The sequence below is a fragment of the Trichoplax adhaerens genome, genomic scaffold, assembly GCF_000150275.1.
Source record: "Trichoplax adhaerens TRIADscaffold_1 genomic scaffold, whole genome shotgun sequence".
Taxonomy (NCBI): Eukaryota; Metazoa; Placozoa; class Uniplacotomia; order Trichoplacea; family Trichoplacidae; genus Trichoplax; species Trichoplax adhaerens.
The window spans coordinates 3,653,302-3,670,310 of NW_002060943.1; the positions used below are offsets into that span (position 1 = coordinate 3,653,302).

Here is a 17,009-nt window from a genome sequence, read left to right on the forward strand (position 1 = left end):
GAGATGACTTCAACAGCTTGTCATTGGCTCTATTTAGATATAGTAGTAATACGGAATGATAAAACTACAATATTACTGTTATGTAATTCTATAATCACTTTCTAAATATTCGAAATCGGTTATGATTTTAATTCTTACCATATTCTATTTACAGATTTTATTATCAGCTTTATTCTAAGTGATTAATAAGTTTATAACAGAAAAGTAGAATCCAATTTCATGAATTAAGTCTACAATTAAACTATGTCCCTTTCTATAAACAGACATTAAGTGTTTTCTGAAAGTAGTTTATAAAATAATATGGATAGAAAAGAATTTGAGATAGTTTCATAGCTAGTTTATATTTAATTATTTATTTTTGCATCATAAGTTTACAGTACTAAGATTGTTGAAAGCTTTAATTTAGTTATCAATAAAGGAAGTAAAAGTATGCTAACGCTTTGATTTATTGGATTAGAAAAACTTCGTCTTAAACAAAAGTATGATCGCAATCTGTACATGATGGTATTTTTATTTTCTAGACATGAATAGCCTACTATAGAAGTTTATATATAGAATCTTTTAAGAGAAATAATCTACCAATTAATGGAACCTTAGATTGTATCCGAAAGTACGATTCTATAGATTTAATGGGCCTTGATAAGATGAATACGGAAATGAGTCATAACCGACGAACTAGGACAATGAAAAGCATTTAGATTCAACTTTACCAGCTAAAATTATCACTAATTTGCTGGTATAATTTCTGAAATAAGATCAGACATATTAAAAGTAAGATGATATGGATCAATTATGAAATAGTTAATGGCCTAGTTAGGCATAATTTACTATTTAGGAACAGTTATAATGAACTCTTCACCTACTTTAAAGTTTGCATTACTTGATCAGTCAATAATTTCTCAAATTTCCTTTCGATAGAGTCCAAATAAACATGATATCCAAACATTATAAAATACTCTTCTTCATATTAATATTAAATATACTTTACTATTACGTAACACTTTCTCTAGAATAGATATAATGATTACCGCAACAAATATGCAACGGGTGATTGATATGAGCTATACTAGAATTTATATACTGAAATGGTCATACAAAAACACTGTTGCTGTAAGATCTTAGCTAGCAACATCATGTAGAAAAGGACTAAAAAGTAGAGTCCTTTGTAGTTTTTAGTATGTAATTAGTATTATTTTACTATAGAAATTACCTAGAAAGTGATAGTGTCTTTAAGTTTTACCCTGCCAAATCATCATGTTGCCATCTTTTCTTCTTCATTATTTTACAAGGTATTATATAGATTACTATACAAGTAGCCCTATAGAACAAATGCCTAATCTAAAGAAAGGGCGTTTGATCGTCTATTCAAATTGTAAAGAAATTCGACTTAGTAGCAAAACCCTATCCTTAGAGAAAGGGGATTTATAACATGACGATAAAGTACTGTAATGTAGTCTATGATCGTACAGTTACAGTACAATCTGATGCTAAAACATCAACTGTCAATACTCGCGAATACTAAGCGATACTAATGTCAGAAAAGTAGTCGTAATAGTCATATAAGTTCTTTTTGATAAGCGATTACTGTGATCTTTATAAAAACCGAATTTTTCCGGATTTGTGTCCGATATAGTTTTCGGATTCTGGGACCGGTCGGGTTTATTTTTAATTTATGTCTGAATTATAATTTTTCTGTTTTAATTTTTGGATTTTTGTTCATGAAAAATATCGTGAGAGTTGATTTTTGAGATTTGGACTTTTTATTATGAATTTGAAACTTTGGAATTTTATGACGTGACTTGAAGTCACATTAGGAGATTTAGTGAGGAAAATAGAAAATAAGATGGAAATTGGCAGAGGTTGTGTTGATTGTTAGGTAGTTAGAATGTTGTTTTTATGACTAAATCTTGATGTTTAAAGGTTGGTTTTTAGACTTTTATAGTGTACTAATGATAGAAATTATGTTAGAAATGAAGTTTGATGTATTTTTATAGTTAGCTTGTTAGTTTTATTGTGTTTTGTAAGGAAATCGTAGGGTAAATTGTGTCTGAACTTCGAATAATTTTTGTTTTCTTAAATGGTGCAAAGTAGTTTTGTAAAACGGATCTTAAGAGCGATTGGTAGCAAATGTTTAGTTTTAAATACCTCTAACGGCTCTACGAAGCCTATAAATGATAGTGCAATTAGAAAACTTAGGGGGAGAGTAGAAGAAGATTTTATTTGAAGAACTTGTTGAATTTAAAAGGCCTTCGGGGTCGAATTGTCGTAAGATAAAACGTTCTTCTTTTTTGAAAGGTTGTTTGGTCGTTGACAGTTTTTAAGTCTGTCATTTATTTTAATAATACTTAAAGCTAAGCATTTGTAAGGTTGTTCGGGTTATACTTATCTCCATTTTTGTTTTGTAATAAATTTTTGTTCGGTTATTTCCCCAAATTTTATTTGGTGTCAAAGTATTAGCATTAAATCGACCGGAGTGCAACGAAAGTAGAATCAAAGTTCGTTAAAGTTTCGTAGCTTGATCTCTACACTTGTCATTTCATTACAATCGGATTGAGGAAATATCTTCACTGCTTTTTACAGAGGAGGATAGTCTAATTTATCTTATAACTTAAAACAACTTCATTAGATGAAATTAAATCAAACTTAAATATTATAAAGACATTTTCGAAGTATTATAAAAACAAACTGCCCAGGAGGGTCCTTTGTCGTGCATCCGAGTTAAACAGTATAGGGTAAAATTGGGTTCGGTTTAGATATTTTTTGAAATTATCCGCTACCTCGGGTGACGGTGATCGAAAATGCCAAATTAAGGACCCTGCTGCCCAGTATTACACCGCTAGATTACTCAGAATATTTTTAACTTTGGTTAGAGATAAATTTAAATCTTTTCGAAATCAATATTGTCTCTTCCTTTGAAATAATTATTACGTTTTTGTTTCATTAAAAATAATTAAGATCACGTATTTAGTAAATTTATGTTTGAATTTAGCTGCATTAATGCGAATTTACATTTGCGTAATTATACTTAATTAGGTCTAAATATTAAGTTTACTTAACCTTTGTATCTCATAGCGGTGTTTGGTAAAGATATGAAATACGTTTACTCTTATGATACTTAATTCAAAATCAATATAGCGGCATTATGATATTTCCCAGTCGAATTATTTCTTCGCCGATCAAGTTTTACAATTTTTACATTAATTTAACGCGTATTAGCTTAAGTCCCGTTACTTAAAGAGCGTTCTAATATCTGAACTTCTAAACTATCTTATTGACCGCTCTGTACTGAGTAAATCGTTAATGGTGCCTGAATACATTACAATACAGCTAGAAAAGATTTCCAATTATATTAGTGATAATTTCCTAAAATCAACACTAATCAAGTACCTATAGACTGCCAAAGAAGTCAATTTTAGGGTTTAAGTAATTTTTCTGCAGGTTACTCTTCCCAAAACGACACTATAAGTAGGAAATGCGCTATCAAAAATATTGTGCATGCCATTAATAGACGCCTGAAGTCGATTTCTTTTCTAACGAGCCGCAAATTAAGCGCAGAATATTAGTAATAAAGCTCTTGATTGTTTCGCATATACCTTAATATATTTTAAGGATTAATTTAATTTAATTATCTAATATTAATGTTCTCTAATAACAGGGTAGGAAACCAAACTCAGTTTTCATATAAATTACAAAACTGAAGATAATAACCTTGTATGAGAATTCTATATTGGTTCCTGTAACATCTTGCGGAGCTTTGATAGTCATAGCACGTATACGGGATCAGAGCTTTTATTGGAATTGACGTAGGATTAGACATGTAAGATTAGGTTAAATGAAGACTAGACAAGAAAACGGTCATTAAAATCATACTTATAAACTACTTACATTCTAAATGTGAGTTTATCATAACAGGACATAGTCGATATACATTATCCAGAAATACATCTTAATAGTAGCACTACATAGATCGTATTATTCATAACGTTACTATTGAAGAATATATCTTGATATATTACAATAGTAATATTGTGAGCACAGCATATGACAGTTCCAGATTTGAATGTATATTCATACGTAAATAAAACCGCTAAACCATTCATGATTAAGTAAACCCATGTAAAAGTCAATAGATCAGTTTTCCTTTGCACAGACTACAAGATAAATATCTCGTTTAGGCTAGGAAAATTTCATTAATTTTGGTAGAAAATAACCTGACGAATATTGTATGTAAAACCTGCCAGTTTTACCACGAAATTCGATATTATGATTTCATCATGTTACCATAAACTGCAACAATAGCGCCTATTGCTACTATGACGACAGCGAATATACTACCAAAAACTATTATAATAGTGTTAGTATATGCATTAGTATCGAAACTGCTATAGACGATCCTGTTATTCAATGGTTGTACAGGTCGATAATTTTTTTCGATATACTTAGAACTTGATTTATTTCGAGCTGTGGCATAAAGCTTTCGGAATTGATTCATCTAGGGCACAAAAAAGGCTATAGACTTAGATAATAACAATCGATTTCGCAACTAGCCAAAATTCTTGCTACTGTTGAATGAGTTTATATTTCTTCTTCTAGTTAAGGACTAAAATTACCTGCTGGCTTGATATAGTAATCGGTTCTTCCATCACAATCCATCGTACTGATTCTTCACATAGCGGTGTTGTTAACGACCCAGGAAATGTAAAGTATTTGCTCATATCTTTAGGTAAGAAAGACGAGTAACTAAAACCATTGGCAGTTACTGTTTCGTCTGTAAGGTTGATGTTGACCAGATGATCCAATCAGGACAGTGAACATTTTCAATATCGACCATAATTTAATTAAAAATTATTTGTTAGTAAATAAGAATCGCCAGTACTACAATCTTAAGTTATGGAAGAGAGTAATATTAAAATTTTAGTCGCTAGACTTGCTGATAGCTAAAATACAAAGTGCAGAAACTTCTTGAAATATGTATTCAATTTGTAAGTTGGTAAAAGAAACAGAATGGAATACCTTTCCTATCAACAAATATTCGTACATGAGTTTTTAAAATCTCACCTTTATACTGAAGTTTTTGCATATATTGTAATAGCCAACTAAACCCTGCACTGCCTTCTCCGATCTGTAAGAAAAGATGTTCAATTTTTGTTTTATTGATGTTATTTTGCTGTACCTATGTACGTTAATATTCAATAGAAATTCTTGCCATCTGCTACGTATACTACATGTATTGCTTTGGATTAAGTTACCTTAGCAAAAATGCCAATCACAGCTAACCCATCGGGCTTAGGGATTGCTTGAAGAACGTTTTGATATTTAATGTTGTAGTGTACAATGTGAATCTAGCACAGTATAAAAGTAATGGAAAATACATTGGTTAGCCTTTCAGATTGTAACGGTCATAGCTATCCAGAAACTTGAAATAACCACCTAACTATAGGTTCTTATTACAGATATAGATCTATGTTCTTGCTATTAAGCATTACTGATTTTTTGTAAACTTATTTCTTATGCATAAAGTAACAGCAATAATAATTCTCTCATAGATGAAAATGCCACTGGTTAAATTAAAAAGGATTTTAATTGTATACATCATTAGAGTCTCCTAACTGACATAGATTTATGTTATTGTTTTTTGAATAACTGGTTTGTTTGCAAGAAGGTTTGCTAAGTATAAATTAAATGACAACGACTTTAATAATAGTTTGAATGCTATTCGTAACAATAAATTTTTTTTCACCCTATAGTACTAATAGATTCTTATTATCGATGTAGACTTATATTCTGGCGTTTAGCAGTAGAATTTAATTTGTTGATGATTTAGTTAGATACAAAGTAATTGTAATAATATGGCATGTATACTCTAGCAGGATATTAATAGACTCGATCAGAAAGCTATAGAGCCAATAAGACATTAGCTACATAGAGTTGATATAACGAAAATGTTACCTCGATAGGATAATATTTGTTATCAATAGCATTTTCAGACCCGTAATTATCCGAAGCACCCCAATGAAAATGCAAATGATGAGCTCTGTAAAAAACTCCACTATTTAATGGATCAACTAAAACTGGACTATAGTCGATTGCAGGTTGTATAAATATTGATTTGCCAATATTTGTTAAAGTAGTTTTAATATTAGGCTGAGGAGAAATGTAGTGCGAAGCTTGTATATGCTCTAACTTTGGATTAAAAGTGGTTCGTAGCGAATCAATATTAATTGGAGACTGTCTTTTTCCAAGACAAATCGGATAATACTGGCCCCACTTGGAAGGACCTATTCAAGAAATTATATTATAGTAAGTACAATATTAAGAAAATATTATAGCTTTGTTCTGTTAGATAACAGTACCTATCATCATACTAGTAAGAAATAGCTTATTTTCACTAATAATGATACACTCTCACCATTATCAGAGCCATATCCCCAAACGAATGTGCTGCCTAGGTTAGCAAAAATTAATTTTATATCGATAGTTAATAACATCAATCACATAAAAATTACAGCGATGATATGCTGCTTATTTAGATAGGGATGTTACGCAGATATGAATTATGGTAGTTTGTCAATTTTCAAATTAAAATTTTTAACCTAGTAAATTGACGATTTTAACACTAAAGTAATAGATATTCGAAATTAGCATCAATTGAATAACTTACTCGTTGCAGGAACGACTGGATTTATGAGTTGCAGGATTATCGCAATGAAAATGACATACGCGCGCATAGTTTAATCTAGATATTTATCGAAAATAGCTGAACCTCGTGTCGGTAGCCTAATAAAGACGTTAAAGCATTGCAAAGCAAGAAACGAATAAAGAATGGATATTCTGGAATGTAAAACTTATTATTAAAGAAATAAAGCTCACTACAGATAGGATCACATGCTGGGTTTGTTTAGTGTATAAGCACATCAAAGTCATAGGTAATTGTACGATGGATGGTTCCTATTGGGTGCATAACGGTTAATTAGCTATAGTCTGTAGATGATCTCTAGCGAACTCATAATGATTGTTGATGTGATAGAACATCACCAACGAATTCATCAATTTGAGATTGTTTTATAAAGTACAATAAGAATCTGATATTTCCGAATATGAGGTTCATTCATTATTTATTGATGATAAAACTCGTTACAGGTAGTATTGTTTACCAGGCTGAGCTATAAACGTTTTAAATGTAAGAATGGATGATGTAATAGGTGATCTCCAACGGACTATATTGTTTTATAATATACAATAAGAATCTGATATTTCCGAATATACAGTAGACAGTATTGTTTGCCAGGCTGAACTATAAATGCTTTAAATACAAGAATGGATGATGTAATAGATGATCTCCAACGGACAAATGATTAATTGATGGTTGATGAAGTAATAGATGACCACCTACGAATCTACAAATTAGATAATGCTTTACAAATATGACGTGCGATAACTTTTTTTAAATTATAATACAACCATCATAGTTACATGGGTTGTTTATGGCGACCATAGTACACAGCCAAGTAGTTCTCTTGCTTACAATTACAACAGATCTACATATAATTTATACTTAATTTGTACGCAGTCTGGATAATATTATGCTACTAGTTATGATTATTGTACTGATAACGACTCCTATGTACCTTTAAGCAGAATACTACAGTATTTTCTAGCTCTTAATATGTATTTAGGATCAATCTTCACACCGGCTAGAATATGTACTCTTGTAACTACTAGTACTTAGCGGTGAGAATTTATACTATACTAGTGCAAACTCCCGTCGCTTTGCAGACGGTTTACGATAATGTGCTCATTTAACAGATAGTATTACCATTTGATAGACCTACCGTGACGTGTTACGTCAGACATGCAGATTGTTAGTATTTAGTTAGATACCTAATTTATAAGAGAGCTCAAAGGTCAATTCATGTTATGATCATGGTTACTTTCATATTATATGCATGCTCCAGCGTATTTTAAAGCAGAACTCAAAGTTTTACTAATGTAGATCTAAGAATATATGACGGCTGATATTGTTTATCCGTATTAACTTCTTTGTGTACAGTATATATATATAGGTTACGGCCAAAACCCAACAATTTAAGGGAAATTACCGTATTTCGGACTTTGCCCGCAGTTTTGGTCTTAGTGAAAGCTGTTAATCTGTGTTTAACTGCCCTTGGAAGCAGTTTCTGTGTTACAAAAGTGGCTGTAACATAAGTACAGTATAAATATAATGAAGCGTCTGCTACATTTTATTCAGTTCACTTAGTTTAATTTTATGTTACCAACAGAATCGTAATAAATAATTGATGCCCAATAATTTACAAAGACATAACGTTCAATAAAATTACATCCATAAAACAGGCGTGAATTTTACACTACAAGATAGATTATTTAATAAAATACGGTAAAATAAAACCGACATAAAGACCGTACAGCCAAGAATTATATCACAGATGAATTGCTAAATTAGTAAACAACTATTATTTAAGTTGCGGGATACAATTCACAAGGGAATTTTAACAATTCACGAGTGAATTAAGTAAGAGTCAAGCTGTGATAAAATAGTGCAAGGCCCAATTATATATTCGTAACGAGGATAAAATATGCAAGCAATTCAGTTGCAATATGGCTTAAGTATTTTACAATACTATACAATGTTAGATATTTATATCTTTTGGCTATCTCTTTTAAGGTTATTCATCAAAGTCTACGTTTATCATTGTGCGTAATGGATAACGGTTTTAACTAAATCTACAACGAATTAGTTTACGAAATCGTGTACAGTACCGTAATATATCGAAGATAACTTTGAGATTTTATTAGTTTAACATCTTCATTGTAAAAATACTAATCTGTTTAGTAAATTTTAGCTTCAAAAGCCAATAGTACAATAAAAACTTTTTTTATAGCAAAGCCTACTTCTGAAATTGTTAATTGGCGAAATTCACAGCTGATATTCGAAAACAATAAATCGTGTAGTTTTGTACTAAAATTCGTTGTCGCCAATGCAAAGATACATGCCATATTCCGTACGGGTACAAACTCCGTCCAATGAAAATTTGTATTTGTGGAATGTGCCATTGATGCATATAACTAAAAAAATTTGATTCTATTTCAGTGGATAGTTTACTGAGTCCATACAAAAAATTGAAATCGAGCATTTTATTACCTACTACAGTATGGTCACTGGTAAAGGCACATATACAAGCACATTCTAAAGGAATGGTAAAATTAGTAAAATCCCAAACCGAATCTACGTATTGCCCATATAGTCCAATTTTAGATAATCTACCAAAATCAAGTAATAAATTGCGTTACGGTTATATAATCTTATGTTATATATAATACGCATTTAGGCTATATATTTATATAAATTAGGGTACAATTGGGTATTCTTACGCAGATCTCCGATTTAAAGAAGTGAGATTAAGAGCAAAGATGTGGACTGTTCCTTTATCGCTAGATGCACACAGGTATTCCGAATTTAAACTAAAATTCATACTAAAGAATAAAACGAAATTTCTTAGTGATAACTTTAATTCTACACAAGATCAATTCGTATAGCGTCTAAACTTTTTCATTCTCAACGATAGCACATAGAATGCCCGACAAGCTGTGGCACATAAATTTACCAATATAGTGTAGCAGGATCTAATCCACGCCTGAATTCAAATAACTTTTGCTGAGAGGAAGTATCAAATATTCGTATTAGGGTCCCCTGTTAGATTGAATTCATTTTGATTGTTAGGTTAAATTTGATTTGAGTTAATAATATTTCTATTAGTTGCTATATGTATGATGCATGATAGCTTAGCATGAATGGAATTCAACAAAAGTTAAAATATCAATAGATACCTTCACTGACGCAGTCGCTACACGTGAACCCTGATGATTTAAAGCTATACAGGCCAAAGCATTTTCGTGAGCGTTAATGACCGGCTGATGACTCTTGTCATCATCTCGATGTTGCATCAAATCCTATAATGGAATACAGGAAGATGGTAACTAATGCAATTTTTAAGAGACAATATACCATAGGCTACGTTATTTTACTGTGAAGTTGGTGTACTATCGATTTTAGTCAGAACTTACAATTAGTTGCAATCTACCGGTTATCTTGCCAGGAAAAACCAATACTGCATGATTAGTACTAGAAGAGATTTCACAAAGACCTAAAATAATGATATTAAATTAAGAATTTATACATCGTATTCAATTACATATGCTCTAATATAGTGGCATTACAATGACATCAAGATTAGTGTGAGAACATTATACCGTTTGGGTTTTCTGCTGTAGCAAACGAATAAAGTAATTTGCTGGTATTAGGAAATGAGAATACGTATAGCATCTTACTTAATACAACAATAATCCTAAAACAAAAAAAATTGGATAAGATGGCAAATTAGCGGCGTTATACGCATTCTATGCTTAACGGTTAATGAGGTACCAATGAAAGGATCATCAATATCAATGGTTCATACCTATTTCGTCTCATTCGTACTGCTAAGACTGACGATTTAAAAGAGTACCGTAATACGAATTGCCTTTTAAGATCATCCCAAATTAAAACTATACCATAAAGAAGTATTAATAGCAATTAGCTCACATTATATATATATGTGTACTCGCATACATACAGTATATTGCATTTATCAGACGTAATTAAAGTAAAGTATATTGTATATGCATTGTACGATGCCATTTATTTTATCGAAATTAGCCTAAATTCGAGTAGTAGATACCATCATTAGGTGAGTATTGAGGAAATAAGCCACCACCAACAACGGCCAATAGATTGCACCTGTAAAGCAATTGAGTTTGGCTGACACTGCCAACTTGGTCAAATTCTAGAAGTTTAAGGATAAAGAATCAAAGTCACTCTATATCTGCCTAGAATAGATAGCAGTTAGATGATTTGTACTGAAGTAAATCGCTAAGTAACATAACGAGGTTGATGTGCATCATAATATTACAGGATGTCTATAATCTTTATAAAATGACAAAAAACTTTACCATAATGAAGTCATTACGTTCGCATAATCTTAACGATTGAGTACTATTAATTTAAATCGCTACGCAAGTGCATATTCTTTATAATTATAATTATTACCTATAGCGAAATACATGCATAGAATATGAGTATTTATGATGTATCGTGGTTAAGTGTGTAAACAACAAATGAAGGATAGAAATTTCCCACATTCAGTACACAAACTTGCAAGGAATGTAAAGATGTATTTTACAGCTATTAAGAAGTATAAGGGTATAAAAATGAGTTCTATTCTAATTATAATATGCTTATCTAGCATATACTATCTAAATTATAATATACCACCACGAAGCTATTGAATAGATTTATTACTCCTGAGAAATGAAAATAAGTTTAAATTTTCATTATTAACTCTAGTAGCATAATGAATACTGCATCATTGAACAAATTTATTACCTAGTCTTGTCTTTTCAGTCAATGGTGAGATGTTATATACACGAAAACCAGTATCCAAAGAGCATGCAAAGCAGTCTAACAGAAGATCCAAAATACAATTTATGTCATTAGTACCCTTCATTATCAAAGACAATATTTGTTATGATGATTACAGGGATCATGTATAGAAGACACACACATATGTAAAAGCTATACTATATTCATATTCAGAAATGATACTTCTATAAAAGTGGAATGCATTGATAGCCGGGATTAATATTGATGGATTAACTTTGGAACGTACGCGTATTACAATTTTCAGAGTCGTTGTAACATAATATTAAATATATCAATCATAATATTGTCAGCACTTTGGATTTTCCGCATGTGATAGACACAGTTATTCGATTCTGATGAAGATCAAGGATTAAGAATGATCTGTAATTGTGTCCAGATACGCTATAAAAGACTACCATGTCATCCATCATTACATGAATCAGTCATAATACGTAGTAGTTGAGGTAGTTTTCTTTCTATGAATGACTTAGTATGTATCAATATTGAAAGAAATGATACGCTAGTAGATAGTCTACAAGTTAGTGATAGCGGTTGTACATGTAGGTGTATAATAATTGATAACAACAGAACAGCTAATAAGTAACAAGAAGGTGCTGTGTAGTCGTTTTGGCTAGCCTTAAGATATATATTAAAAGAAACTGTTACTTAGTTGGATTGTGTAACCATTGATAAACTACTACGGTACTGTCGGCTAGTACTGTATATTAGAATACGTTTCGATAAGCATTATTGAATTGGATCGATATTTTCTAGCGTCCAGTTGAAATTCATGTTCAATACTGTAGGAGTCTATCGACCATTGGTCATTCCAATTCGATCCATAACTGTATACTAAGACTGAGAGTGCTACGAACTACAGGCAACAATCGATGGATCGATATTTTCTTGCAGTTGATGATTTATGTTTAATTTAATCCACACAGTCTGTCGACCATTAGTCATTCCAATTCGATTCGGTACATTGAAGGTACTAGGGAATACCGATCATTGGATGTATATTTTCTAGCAGTTGACGATGATTAATGTTCAATATTGTAGGCGTATATCGACCATCGGTTATTCCAATTCGATCCAAAACTCTACTAACGTTGACCTTGCTAGAGACTACAGGAAATTGAATCGCTATTGGCTTGCAGTTGATGACTGATTGATGTTCAATAATGTAGGCGTTGATCGACCATTGATCATTGCAATTGGATGTACAACTGTACTAATATTGGCTGTGCTAGGATGAGGAAATTATTACTGTATCCTATTTAGCGTCTAATCGATTGGATAGAAGCGCAATATAATGCAATGGATCAAGTTGAGTAGTATAGTCGTATCTGGATTTGATGTATTGGAAGAAGAGTTATGTTGCACCCCTCCATTTCAATTGTCATGAATAGAGGCATGCAATGATCCCTATCAAAGACGATGATATCACTATCCAATTGCCATAGCGACTAACATCGTTACAACTCCATAGGATGGTATTGGTGATGGACTAAAATTCTTCTATCCATAGTAGAATACAAATGTCTTTACTGCCAACTACCCAAGTCCCTCTCCCTTTCAATCCATGCCATGAGAAACGAACAAGTACTTTTGATCGTCTTTTACGGGGATTGCATTACATCGATCTTCTACTGTAATCGCATCAATGATCCTTATAATTGATTTCTGTCGTGATGAACAGTTGCATTCATTACCATGTTGTTGGTTAAAAGAGAGATGAGCAACTTTATCGCGAATTCCTTCGGACGCCATGATCGTGATCACGTCGGACTTGTTGGCTTGACGTGCAAGATGAGTTCGTACTTGAAAATGGCGTCAATGGCAGTAGTGTGTACAGTCAACAATAACATCACGTCACTCTTGTAGGGGCCGGACGTGTGCGCAGTACAGTACACTGTACTGGACCACCGATGGACAGATGGACTCTACTGCCTTGCACGCACTCTGCCGTAGGGTACTATACGCTATTCTACAAATCATACTGTACTGGACTGGGCCGGGTTACCGACGGACAGATGGAAACGACTGCCTTGCACGCACTCTACAGTACTGTATCATGTCATATCCAGTACACTGTACTGTACTGTACATATTGGACTACTGTACACTGAACTATCTGCTAGTCTACGAATCATACTATACTGTACACTATACACTGTACTAGACTGGGCTGGACCACCGACGGACAGATGGACCCGACTGTCTTGCACACACTCTACTGTATCATGTCATACAGTATCCAGTATTCCAGTACACTGTACTGTACATACTGGACTAAACTGAACTGTCTACAGTACTAGTCTACGAATCATACAGTACTGTACTGTACTGTACTGTACACTGTAATGGACCAGGTTGGACCACCGACGGACAGATGGATCCTACTGCCTTGCACGCACTCTACTGTATCATGTCATATCCTGTACACTGTACTGTACATACTGGACTATACTGAACTGTCTGCCACTGTAACCGCGGCTGTATCGTCCACCACGCTTCACGTCAAAAGCAAACCGTGTGCTCAGTTTTCCATTATTCTTAGTCAAGGAAGATGGCGGACGGTGTCGATATTGACCTCTATCCAGAGGAGTTAGATCATGATTTAGAAGGGGTAAGTTAGCTTACTTCTAGTTCAATTCGCTTATTATAACAGCTAGTATGTGTTAGAATAGTTATTGTACCGCTATCAATCAGTGTATACCATCAAATGTAGGATTTTATTCTCAGAGAACAAGAGGAAAAAAATAAAGTACAAGCTGGTTTTTCCTTACAGTTCGCTTTAAACCTTTTCCCGCTCGAACTCATGCATTGACTTTCATTGAATATTCTCCAGCTTTCTTCATTGCTTTGACCGTCTTTGCTTGTACAGATAAAGTAAAGTTAGAATTAGAACAGTATTGGATGTAGATAGTGTGGCGATAAAAAAACAGTAACCGTTCAACAGCTCTTTTTGGTGCATTGATTTTCCAGCGGATGACTTCAGCAACTCGTACAGTAGAATACTCATACAGGAACAGTAGGTAGAATACGGTGTAGGCTACTTTACCCAAAGCAATAGCTGTCTCTACTATTTATTTAGCGTTTAACTAGGCTTTGAAAAATAGCAAGAGAAAGAAAAAGCAGATTATGTGTAGTGATAATTTGCTCTTGTAATGTAGCAAGTCTTTAATTGTCTAATTAAAAAGAAATTCAACGATACGGTAGAGGACGTTCCGCCTTTCCTTTATTTCTCGCTCTGTCTACCCTTTCTTACCTTAATATCATACACCCCAGCATGACAACCATGCCAAATGATTCTACCTATGCAATCCTTCCAATTGCAAAATTGATTAGCATTCCTTGGATACCTTAATAGTGCACAAGATGCTACCAACGATAAACAATACGTAGATGCAATGCTAATAAGAGTCTTTCATGTCGGTAGGAATATGATGCTGAAGAAGATGAAGATATACAAGATGAGAACAACAATGGTGAAGATCTATATGACGACGTAATCGATGTATCCAAATTAACCGAGGATGGTAAAAATACTACCGATGTTAGCCAACTCAATGATGATGCCCAAGCAGATAGAAATGAAGAAGAGGTTTGCTATCATCCTGTGTAAAACCGTTGGGCTTACAGCGATTGATTTACCTTGCTGCTAATTGTTACTGTATAATATTGTATATATATATATTATTCGAAATCGTCATCATGCTGCTATCATAAACGATTTCAACTCTCATGTTACGCATTTACTTTGCTATCTTCATAAAGAGAAAAGTATTTTTCACTACCGTACTTGCTATATACTGGATAACTTGAGAGTTTTCTTGTGCATACCTTCTTTTTGCCATTAGTCGTGTAAATTCGATTGCTTCTTCATAGATATTGATAATGAATGAATTATAAATTATTGAAGTAAATCTGCACCAAAAAGTACTACGATGTTAACGATAATGCCTACCATTGGATCTTGAACATACGACCAGTAAAAATACGTCTTTTGCTAAAAATAAGCAAAATGTGATGTTATATATACTGTACAGTTGAATAACCTTTCCTTTATTTTTGATCTGATTTTTCGAAAATCTATCAACTGCAGTCTTTTATCGACTCTACTTGAACAACGACTCATATAAAGTGATTTCGTGCCTATTTAGTTGTACTCAAACTCTTGCCTACTGTCATACTTTCTATGTTTCACATATATACTAGCATAATAATGATACCCTTTCATCTTAACTGCCGTAACCGTTTATAAAATCAATTTATTTGTACTCTACACTGTGAGTCATGCGATAACATGATAGAGCAAATACGTGTTGAGATAGGCAGATATCTTGAATATCTAATTGCTCCTATTTGATCCTACATAACTTTGTTAAAACGAAGGAACATAATTAACAACAAAAACAAGGCTGATTAATATATTGATATTTCGAATTATAACTCATCATCAAAATAGTATTATTATTATTTTATTATAGCATTTTTTTAATGGTTGGATTTTTTGTTATGTAACGGGTTAAATGTTCGTTTCAAAATCTTGTTTTTTAATTTTTTAAATAATATTTTTATTACTATGGATGTTTTATATAATGATTTAAAACAAAATGCATCCCCTCAATTGATAAAACTGCTACATCTTGTGAACGACCGAAAAAGTAGACCAGTAAATTAATATCTTATCATGGCATGGTATCAATCTTGATGTCGTGCAAGAGGAGCGATTCACCAATTGGTAACATTACAGATCGAATTATCAGAAAATTGGGACATCATCGCCATAGCAATGAAAAATTTTGGCTATGGATTCTTCAATGAAAGTCACGTTGTATATAATTGTGCAGATTAATTATAATGACTATCATAATTATCTGTGATATCTTTCTATCCTTTGGTTGTAGTAGTTGCAGTACCATACCTCATTGTAATCTTGCAAATATTTGTCTCGTACTTTTCATCTGCTTTTCAGTTTTTATTCGTTAAAGTAATTCGTACTGTGCCGTATCTATGCATATACTGTATACTGTACGATGGTTGATATGCTGCTTTTGAAATCGGTATTTACGACTTTACGTTTAGAATCAAGCATATTGCAATCCGAATGTCAGTTACTACAGTATAGCCTTGCGCTAATTTAGTGAGACAGTGAATTGATCGTATACTGTACTGTACAGTGAACATATAATTCTGATAATTACACTACTGTCCGTAGGGGTAGGTAGATGACGTAGATGATGGCTAGCAACAGGATAGAGCGCACAAAGTACTCAGTTACGTAGTAGGGTTATACGTTACCAATGTTGCTTTAACTCAGTATACTACTGAAATCCAATTTTGAAGGCGAGCAGAAAAATTTTGCATGGACATACAAAAGAAAGAGTAATTTACTAAATAACTACCGTAGTGGATCAATTTTTAATTGAAATATGACGATGATTATTACTAGCATATTCATATTGCCCAATGGTATAAAGCGAATGATCGAAGCTAACATGCTGTATAGTATATTGCATTTACCGAG

The 17,009-nt window shown here is 32.7% G+C and overlaps 2 protein-coding genes across 2 annotated transcripts; both read right to left on the reverse strand.

Annotated features, from left to right (window-relative positions):
* Positions 1-3,809: 3,809 nt before the first annotated feature.
* TRIADDRAFT_51649 (uncharacterized protein) lies at positions 3,810-7,854 on the reverse strand (the record flags this gene model as incomplete). The annotated part of the gene is made up of 7 exons (XM_002108557.1): positions 3,810-3,839; positions 4,611-4,768; positions 5,059-5,122; positions 5,250-5,342; positions 5,950-6,278; positions 6,410-6,445; positions 7,833-7,854. 7 exons carry the CDS (start codon positions 7,852-7,854, stop codon positions 3,810-3,812), a joined length of 732 nt encoding a protein of 243 aa, XP_002108593.1.
* Positions 7,855-8,977: 1,123 nt separating this feature from the next.
* TRIADDRAFT_20120 (uncharacterized protein) lies at positions 8,978-11,561 on the reverse strand (the record flags this gene model as incomplete). The annotated part of the gene is made up of 10 exons (XM_002108558.1): positions 8,978-9,100; positions 9,168-9,279; positions 9,391-9,492; positions 9,624-9,709; positions 9,847-9,969; positions 10,084-10,163; positions 10,270-10,364; positions 10,476-10,563; positions 10,737-10,841; positions 11,441-11,561. 10 exons carry the CDS (start codon positions 11,559-11,561, stop codon positions 8,978-8,980), a joined length of 1,035 nt encoding a protein of 344 aa, XP_002108594.1.
* Between the last annotated feature and the right edge of the window lie 5,448 nt (positions 11,562-17,009).